We start from the raw sequence: 9,468 nt of genomic DNA, 5'->3' as shown, positions 1-9,468 counted from the left end.
CACACACACACACACACACACACACACACCAAAACACGCATACACACGCACACACTATAAAACAAACGCACCAGAAAGCCACCACAACCAACAGGAGGTGCCCACCGTCTCTTAGTGTCACGGGTTTAGTAAGAATATTACGGCACTTGCAACTTGCAACAAAACAGATTCTTATAAGTGCCCAAGATAGAGGTGCTACAAGAGAGTAACAAACACAAAAAAGGAGGGGGATACGGGCGATAGAACATGTTTGATAGGAAAGTAGGAGCAAACCACACCAGAGCACCCGCCAACCACCCAGCACCGTCTCTCTCCCAGGATAGAAATGGGGCACAACCCAGGCACACACAGGCACAGAGCCGGGGGCAACGGTTGTGCCATAGTTACCCTTCCTGCTAACCGGTTCGTTATGGTAACTACTGAACCATATTGTGCAATGTTCCGCCATGGGAGGGGTGTATAGGTGTGAAACAGGGCGTTAAAGTCACGGACAGGAAGCGTAAAAGCCTCAAATGACGACAAGACAAAGGGGGGAAAAACAGCTTGTGGGAACATTTACGGCTATAACAGCCTGCACTTCTGTGTGGGGTTTGAGTGGGGGGCTAATAATCTCGTGGCTACTGGGGGTGCTCGTTTTTTTTTTCCTCAACTTTTTACTGCTCTATAATCAGATCATGGTTGAAAAATATTGAGACCATTATGATTATCCCCACCGTGAGTTAAAAAGTTATAATTGCATTTTTCCCAAAGTGGAAACAGAATTATTCAATGACTCAGTGATGCCACCAAATTATGTTCATATTGTGGGAAATTTTTGTATGTGTGGCCTCATTTTTACCTGGTTCTTTGTCTCACTTTGATTACCCATTCACACAATTCAGCTTTTGCCCCTGCATATCTGATTTGTAAGGCATTTCAAAAACAGATGTCAGCTCTCAGGAATAACTGTATTTCTCCTAGCAGATTCTAGTGCACCTGATTTAGTTGCTCCAGCCTATTTCATTACCTTTCCTTTGTGTTACAGTCTGTGCCGGCTTTAAGCACGCCGGCATAAAACACGTTTCGGACTCAAGCACGCTAAACGGCTCTTACAAAATTTTTGCTATATAAATTACACGTCTTAATTAAGTTTTCATTTCCCAATCAATCACAAAACAAAAACAAACAAGCAAACGAAAACTACCATGGCGGGTAAAAATAACAGTGCACACTTTTGGGGGACCGCTATAGGCCTACTTACAAACAAAGGGAAATAGCACGGGGAATTTTCTACATGAAAATCTCTGGATTATGTCTACTTTGCACTCAAGCATGCTTCGGCATTAAGCACGCTTAGGCTTTCTCCCGGTGACCGTGCTTAAAGCCGGCATGGACTGTATTTTATTTTGAAAAGCTGAACACATCACAGCTGCACTTTGGTTAAAAATCAAATTGTACTTCACTATTGTGTCAGTATTAAAACTTTTGCCTTTATTATCTAAGAAAAAAGGTTGTACAGGACAGAATTTTTTCTCAAAAATTTTTTTAAAAAAGAATAGAAAGAAAAAAATGCCACCTTTGATATTGATCCCTATGGTGTCATTTGAGATACAACGTCTTGTACAATTCTTGCTTAAATCAATTTATGGATTGGTATTTGAATGTTGCGTCCACAGCACATAGTATAGAATATACAAAATTCAGACACGTCATTGCTGATGATTGCCACTACAAAATTCAGACACGTCATTGCTGATGATTGCCACTACAAAATTCAGACATGTCATTGCTGATGATTGCCACAGTTCAACACCTGGCTTCTTCTTCTGTCCCTGTTTTTGTGTACACCTTTCCTAATTCTCTTTTGGCTTTTTCCAACTTACTTGGTGGTTGTCGGGTGCTCTGGTGTAGTTTGCTCTTTCTTTTCTATCAAACATCTAATATCCTTATCTCTCTCCTCCTTCTTTTTTGTGTTTGTTACTCTTTTATAACACCTCTAATCTTCGGCACTAATATGACCTGATTTTGTTGCAAGTGCTGTAATACTCTTACTAAAACTAAAACATTTTCCAGCATCATGTTTTGCCAGTGGGTCAGTGGATGGTATGATCATCATCTGGACCGCTTCCAACCTTCAGCCAGCCCGGAGGCTCAATGCTGTAACAGAGTATGAAGGAGCCAATCGGAGGTTTCCTTACAGTGTTCAAAGTATGATGTGTGTTCAGGAGGTATGTTCATAGAATAAGAATCTGGTTTTTGGTCCTATGGGATGACTGTTGTGTTGATTTTTGTACTTATCCTATGCCCCCTTAAAATCTCCCCCCCCCTAAATATCCTTGTCAATAAAATGAGCCAAATCTTACAAACCTCCCCATCAACACATTTAGAATCATGTAGGAAACCCAAATAGTGGAGTGCAGCAATGGAGAAGAAAGTGGAGGTACTGTACTGAACAAAATAAAAGGTTTGATCTTTTATTGTATTTTTAAATTCTAATTCTTCTTTCAGAACCTGGTTGCCACATTCATTGTTTTTCATGCTCATGAAATAAATAAAATGGAAGTAATTAATTTACTACCATATTGGCGAACTAGTTTATCCGATCATTCTACAAGTAGCAGCGACAAACAGCTTGTATGTAAAGGTTCGGGATTTCCCTTGCAGTTGTATTTTTTCAATGGATGTTATACCATGCAACATTCATGTGTGCAACTCTCTTGAAACTTGTAAAGTTATACCTTCTTTTCTATTCCTATTTTAAAACTGAAAGCTGGGAAGATGCCATGCCCCAGGGCATGTCATGTGAATACTATTTTCCTTTGATAAATCAGTCTTGAATGAATAGCCAAAATTGTGTTGTGTTATTGTCTCCTCAGCGTTATCTGTTTGCAGCAGTTGGCTGTGGTTTTTATGTATTCGAAATCAACGCTGAGAAAGAGCATTTAGTGGTGCAAAAGAAGTCCGCTCATTTCTCGAAGGTCACTTGCATGGGATTTGCTTCAGAGGGGTAATGTTTTGTCCTGCTGTTTTTGTACAACTTTAGATACGGATACAGTAGTCTCTGCCTAAGATCCTGGTGCTTGGGAGTAAGGCAGATGCAGGGTCTAAGGCAAACAGGATCTTTGTCGACGCACCAAGGGGAGAATCCACGGCGATTCGTGTTCAAGCCCAAAATGGGTGTAAAATGATTTTCCAAAATTCCAAAATGAACTGATGTGACCCCCGGAGTGGGTTTATAACTTTTGGCGAGCAAAGAGTGATGATATTGATGACCGGTCACAATAACATGAGGCATACCATTTTTATTAATCCAATCGCAAGTCCCAAGATCTACGCTGATCCTATTGCTCCTCCCCTTTACTTGTCCAAAATTTATCTGTACTTTTCCATCTCTGATTGAGACCCCCCCCACCTCTGACTTAACACTCTTTTGTGTTGTGGCCTCACCTTATCCATCCATCGTATGATGTAAGTTCTGGTGGAGAATTCTAAATGGAGTGTGATGTTTGTGAAAAACGGGTCATGGAGTTCTCGCCTCAGTGTGATCCCATCTGGGCAAACATTTAAAGTTTCATCGTGATTTATAACAGGGATGTGATCACAAGGGTGGCTGATCTGTGATGCAACAGACGGTTCAACGATCCCACATTTTCACTGCTTGGTTGATCATCTCCTCTGGCGAGGGTTTTTGTGTTCTGTTAATTAAGATATGAAATACAGGGTCGTAGCCGAATGTAGTCCTTAAGAGTGGGATCTTAGGGTGACTTTTCTTTCGTAAAAGTTATGTTTTCTTAAAACAGCAGGATCGTAAGAGATGGGATCTTAGGCGGACACTACTGTATTCAGTGTTTAAATTAGCTTCAATGTTTCAATGTCCTGCTTATGCATTTTTTCGGCTAAAAAGGCTAAAAAAATTGAATTTTGTTCTGATTTTTAAACATATGATTATGGAGACTAAAAGAGCTATGTGAAAGAAATATATTATGCCTTTTTTGATCATTAAAATGTAACTTGCGAAAATGGAGACACAGTTGTACCTTGGTGTCATGTGGCTATGTGAGAATAGCTAGAACGACTGCAATTCCCCCATCTAAATTATGTAAAAATTATACCATTTGAAAAGTTTGTAAGTGAATACAGTAGTAAGATTTGTCTCAAAAGAGAAATAAATAAATCCATTTTCATCTAAATTGTACCCCTGTGTAATAATTTGTTCTACATTTATAAGCTTTCAGTTTGATTTTATAACGCAGACTCAATATGAACCCTTTGAGTTTGAGCCCCTTCTTTTCAAATGCATTTTTATCCTCAAAGGTTATTATGAAATAGTCTTGTATCCTTTTTATTAGCTGTATCAGCTTTACGAAAAGATTTTGTCTGGGAAATGAGACTTGAAAGAAAGGTTTATTTGTACTTTTGTACATATGTGAATATCATTGCTTACTTTGAATTTGACAAAACTGTGCTACTTTTCTTTTTTAAAGTGAATTCTTGGTGACTTGTTCAGAAGACAAATGCCTACGACTGTGGGGTAAAAAACCATCCACTGATCACTGGAATGCACGAGATGGCATGGCAGTCACAACCATGGAAAAGTTTACTGGGCTTCAGTGAGTAAGAAAAGAACCATAGTACAGAGTTACATGAGATGATGTACTTTGTTCCTCTCAGTGTACTGGTGTCTGTTGGTGAGACTGATGACGCCATTGGTTTTTGCAATTGGAGAGAGATTTTTCCCTTGCTGTGAAGAAAGCATTTGCTGATATAATGTTCTCTTTTTTTCTTAGTTATGAACATGCATAGTTTTTCACTTGTCTTATTTTTTTCAGATTGTATTTGTTAAGTTGAGAAAGAAATATTTGAATATAAAAGTTCTTTTAAAAGGTGTCTTATAGTTTCTGGTACCACCAGATTGGGTTTTGTTATATGTATAATTTATGTGAGATTTTTAATAAGTAAGTCTTATCCAAAGTCCATAGAAGAGATTGTTGTGTTGTGTGTTTCCAGGTCCCAGGAGTTACACCAGGTGTCCTCCCAGTATCCATGGGAACCGAGTCTGCTGGGGGAGCTGTCGGCTCACGGAGGCAGTGTGCAGGTTGGTTTGTCAAGATCATTCTATGAATAGTGTTAGTATTAAATGATTAATACTGGATCTATCTTTCCAATAACTGGTAACTTGTTATATAGTGTGTTATCTCTTTTGAAGAAGGAGTGCAATTACACATGTGGCGACAGTGCTGGGTATGTGTCTTCACACGACCACGGACTTGCAACACGCAACTGAACTGTGTAGTGTGTGGGCAAGATCTACTGCGAAACACTTATGTTGAGATTTCATTTCTAGCAAATTGAACTATTCCTTGTTTGCTTTGATGTAGTAAATTCTAAGTTTTCATCAGTCTGCTGAAGGGAAAGCCTCGAGGTCATGCAATAGAATTATTACAAGTCTGTTTCAATAGCATTGTTTCTTCTCAGGATTATGAATAAGTGACAGTTTCATTACTACTCTCTTACTGTTAGTGATTTCAAGACAATGTCCATCGTATTTTTAAAGTTAGCTTTTACGGTCGAACCTGCTCTAACAACCGCCTGTCCAAGACAATCACCAGTACAAATTACCACTTCCCATCTTGTGTTTATTCTGTATTATAATTAATTATACTGTCCAAGAGAACCACCTTTATAGGATGACGACTTTTCTTTTCAACAATGGGTGGTATCTTGGGAAGGTTCAACTGTATTTGATCCATATTATGTCTCTGATTTATGTCTATGTTCTTTCTTATCTTTATAAAAATGAAAGTCCTGAAAAGGTCATAAGAGATGGTTTTTACCACGTTATTTTCTTTGCTAGTGCGAACTATGACATTTTATTAGCTTGAATATTGTTGTTTTTCACTTTTAGGAAGGGTACTGTTAACAGTTTGATTTTATGAAGTTTTTTGTCTTTTTTTAATAGGGTTTCTTGGACTTTGATCACGAAGGAATCGTTTCTTGTGGTGCTGATGGTGTTGTCATTATTTGGAAGGTGAGGGCAGTGAGAGTTGTGATGAGTCATTTCAGTGCAGAAGTCTGGGCCTGCGTTTAGTGCTTTGGATGATTCATCTCTTTATATATGAGTTTGTTTTGTGGGAAGTGTGAATAAATGGGAACCTGTTCAAATCAGGAGGATAATAATTGATGTTACTTCCCTTAGAGATACATTTTGTCCCTTATAAATGGGTTCGAACTGCACCAATCAAAAGTTGCTTGGTTGTTTTCTCCAACTTTTCATGTCAATGGAAAATGACTTTTTTTCTAGCCATGTAATGTAAGGAGAGGCAACAAATGCTTGTTGCTGCGATCAATAGCTAACAGATTCACAAAATTGAGCAGTTTAATGTTTTGTTAGAGATTTAACTCTTCAGTACAATGGTCTAACATTTCTATCTTGCTTTTCAGAATGCAGAAATGCAGCATGTGAGACGAAATCAGACAGTAAGGAAGCTTTTACTAAGTTCAGATGGGATTGTATAATGGGTTCGATTTGTAGTTGTACAATAGTCAAAACTTATGATTGTGCATTCCATTTGGATATCATGCTAGCTGTGGTGAGACTACATGGCTTGTTTTTAAATACTCGGCTGTATCTTGAGAAACCTTTACATGAGTTCCTCTAGAAAGCTTCTCTGTGATGGCTCAAAATGCTTTTCATTTATTTATAATTGTTCATTTTATGTATGAAATGTGATGGCTATTACATATATAAATGAATGAGAGGACCAGTGGACTTTATTACTAAATACACTGTTATTACTTTTGTAACATGCTCGTGGCTCTTATGGATTTTTTTAGTGGGACAATCATGAGTTTTTATACAGAGCTGTTTGTGTTCCAATTTACTGCCTTTATACTTTGTCCCTGTAGTTCTCTTTTTTGGTCAGTATTGTTTTATCATTCCAAACAAGTACAAAATATACAGTCATGGAAGGATAACTCAAACAAGTCTGGGATTGGTTAATGGAAAGTAAATCACTATGCCTATAATAGATTTACTGTAATTTAACACTGACAAGTAAACATTTGAGATTTGAATCAAAATAGCTGCATGAACCAGATTGTGACTTTTTGCAATATAAATTAAATGCATTAATTTTTGCAAAGATTTATATATGAAAAGCTGAGTTTGCTGGAGATAACTGGATAAAGTCAAGCAGAATAATAATATTCTGTGATTGACATGTTCTTATCAGAAGGGTGCAAAAGCCTTGTCTGCCTATGAAGTAAGACTAGTCTATTTCATTGCATGTGATTCATTCGTTATAATCAGGGTGATCTACCTTTACTGGAAGTTGGAAGGCTCAGTTTGGATGTTGATGAAAATATGACTGATACCAGTTTATTGGAAATTATATTATGTTATGGCGTAATGTCTCTCTTGTACTTGTGACCCATACAAAAAAATTAAAACTAAAGAGAAAAGAGCAAATAATGTTTGTTGTCTTGATTATATGAATGGCAGAAGACATCTTCAGTTACAGAAAAGGTGGCGTTGTTATTAATAAGAGACAAAGCCAGAGAGAGAGAGTTGAGAGTGTAAGTCTGGGTTTAACGCCCACCATCAACACTATTGCTACGTTATTCAAGAGACGGGACCTTTGAAGTCCATGTTTATCTCCGATAGGTTCAAACCAAATGGGTTGAGAGCCTTGAAAATTCCGTAAAAGTACCCGAGTTGGAGAACGTTCTGTACAGGATTCGAACTAAAGCCTTCTTTTTGGAAGTCCAATATGATACAAACTGAGCTAAGGAGTTCTCTTTCTTTTTTGCAAGTGTTTGCGCTTGCAACTGCATAAGGCATGATAAGGTCATATGAGGGTGCGGGACACCCCAAACATTTTCAGTTGGTAGGAAGTTTTGAATTCTGCCCGGGTGGCGGCTGAAGCCTATTCTTATCTAATTTAGACCATCAAGGGATCTTTAACGTGTGCAGCTTGCACACGGGACCTCAGAGATTTTTCGCCCATGTCCGAGAAGGCTAGGTGTAGATCTTTCCTACCAGAAGATCAGGGGTATGGTTGAAAGACAGCAGTAGTAAGGAGCCAAGGAGTAACAGTAAAATGGCTGCAGAAAGAGTCAGGAGCTCAGTGGAGAAGGCAAAGAAGGTGAAGGGGTTGGGGAAGAAAGTGGAGACGAAAGCAGACAACAGAATATTGCAAGAGAGAAGTAAAGAAGGTGAAAGGAGACAATTTTAGAGAACATTTTTCCGTCGCTACCTGGGTTCGAACCCGGGACCTTTGAATGAGAGGCAAACACCTTAACCTCTAGGCCACGAGAGCCCCCCGGTAGTTCTCTAGGGTGCAATCTGTTGTTCCACAAGTCAGTATATAGTGGTAAAATGCATAGGTTGTACAAAATACTTTTGCTACTCGTTCAATGCACCGGTTTGTCGCGCACACCATAACTTGCACATAGTCACCCATTATTCTATTATGGGCTGCAAGTACAACCTCGGATGTGGTCACTAAAGACTTTCTATAGGGCATGAGCCCACAATTTAAGTTTGTAGATATAGCCTACATGTCAAGGGACAGCCTTCCAATTTATGTGAGTGTTTTAGTTTTATCAGTTTTTACAAAACCAGACGAATTAAATTAAGCCTTGGGAAACCTTTCAGAGACTTCACTATGTTTGAACAAAACTGAACCCAGAAACTGACTCTGAACAAGGTTTTCAGCAACAGACTCGTGCAAAGCCCTCAAATGTTTACAAATATGAGTGCATGCCTAAGAAAAAGGTCCACGTGGGCTTTAAAAAAAACTTTTGTAGTTTATTGCATTTCCACATAGAATGACCTTTCCTGATGACACTTTTTTTTTTTAAATCACTAGAAATCTCTGAAGTATGGTCACTTTTGTGAGAGAGGTGTGCCACCTATGCTTGATAAAAACTTAACGTTTCATGTCTTTAACGCCAACAGGAATCCTTGTATCTCTTCAAAATGACCAAAGCTTACTTTAAAAATTCTAATACGGCAATGCTGGTATCACAGGGCAAATAAATACTCTATACAACGATGACTCAAGGACAAAAGAATCACACTAGTCTATAATGAAGAAATTGTGAAGGACGTTTTCAAGGTCAAGATGTGATGTCAACAATGAAATGTAATGACGAGATGGTTAGAGATGCGATGCGACTTTCATTATCTTCTAACTGATACAATTTTATACATCCTAACCTGTGGGTGGTTGATGGTGCTCAGGTGTGGTTTGCTCCTTCTTTCCTATTAAACATCTTTCGTACTTATCTTTCCTCCTTTCTTGTTTTGTTACTCTCTTGTAACACTTCTAATCTTCGGCACTTATATGACCTTATTGCGTTGCAAGTGCCATTAAACTCTTACTAAAACTAAAAAAACATCCTAACCATCAGTAGACAGTAGCGTTAACCAAAAAAAATAAAATAAAATAAAAGTCAAAATTGTCTGAAACGGCCACCCATTGTCGA

At 38.3% G+C, this 9,468-nt stretch overlaps 1 protein-coding gene across 1 annotated transcript in view; it reads left to right on the top strand.

The window, feature by feature from the left end:
* The window catches only part of LOC101863949 (WD repeat-containing protein 41), a 16,136-nt gene extending 9,373 nt beyond the window's left edge, over positions 1-6,763 (top strand). Inside the window, exons 10-15 of the mRNA XM_005090644.3 lie at positions 2,053-2,207; positions 2,856-2,986; positions 4,464-4,589; positions 4,987-5,074; positions 5,939-6,007; positions 6,421-6,763. Coding sequence (XP_005090701.1) covers positions 2,053-2,207; positions 2,856-2,986; positions 4,464-4,589; positions 4,987-5,074; positions 5,939-6,007; positions 6,421-6,495 — 644 coding nt within the window. The 3' untranslated portion in view covers positions 6,496-6,763. The remainder of the gene's footprint in view (positions 1-2,052; positions 2,208-2,855; positions 2,987-4,463; positions 4,590-4,986; positions 5,075-5,938; positions 6,008-6,420) is intronic.
* Positions 6,764-9,468: the final 2,705 nt, after the last annotated feature.

This window comes from Aplysia californica, unplaced genomic scaffold (assembly GCF_000002075.1).
Source record: "Aplysia californica isolate F4 #8 unplaced genomic scaffold, AplCal3.0 scaffold00020, whole genome shotgun sequence".
Lineage (NCBI taxonomy): Eukaryota > Metazoa > Mollusca > Gastropoda > Aplysiida > Aplysiidae > Aplysia > Aplysia californica.
This window is presented reverse-complemented; position numbering and strand designations above follow the sequence as displayed.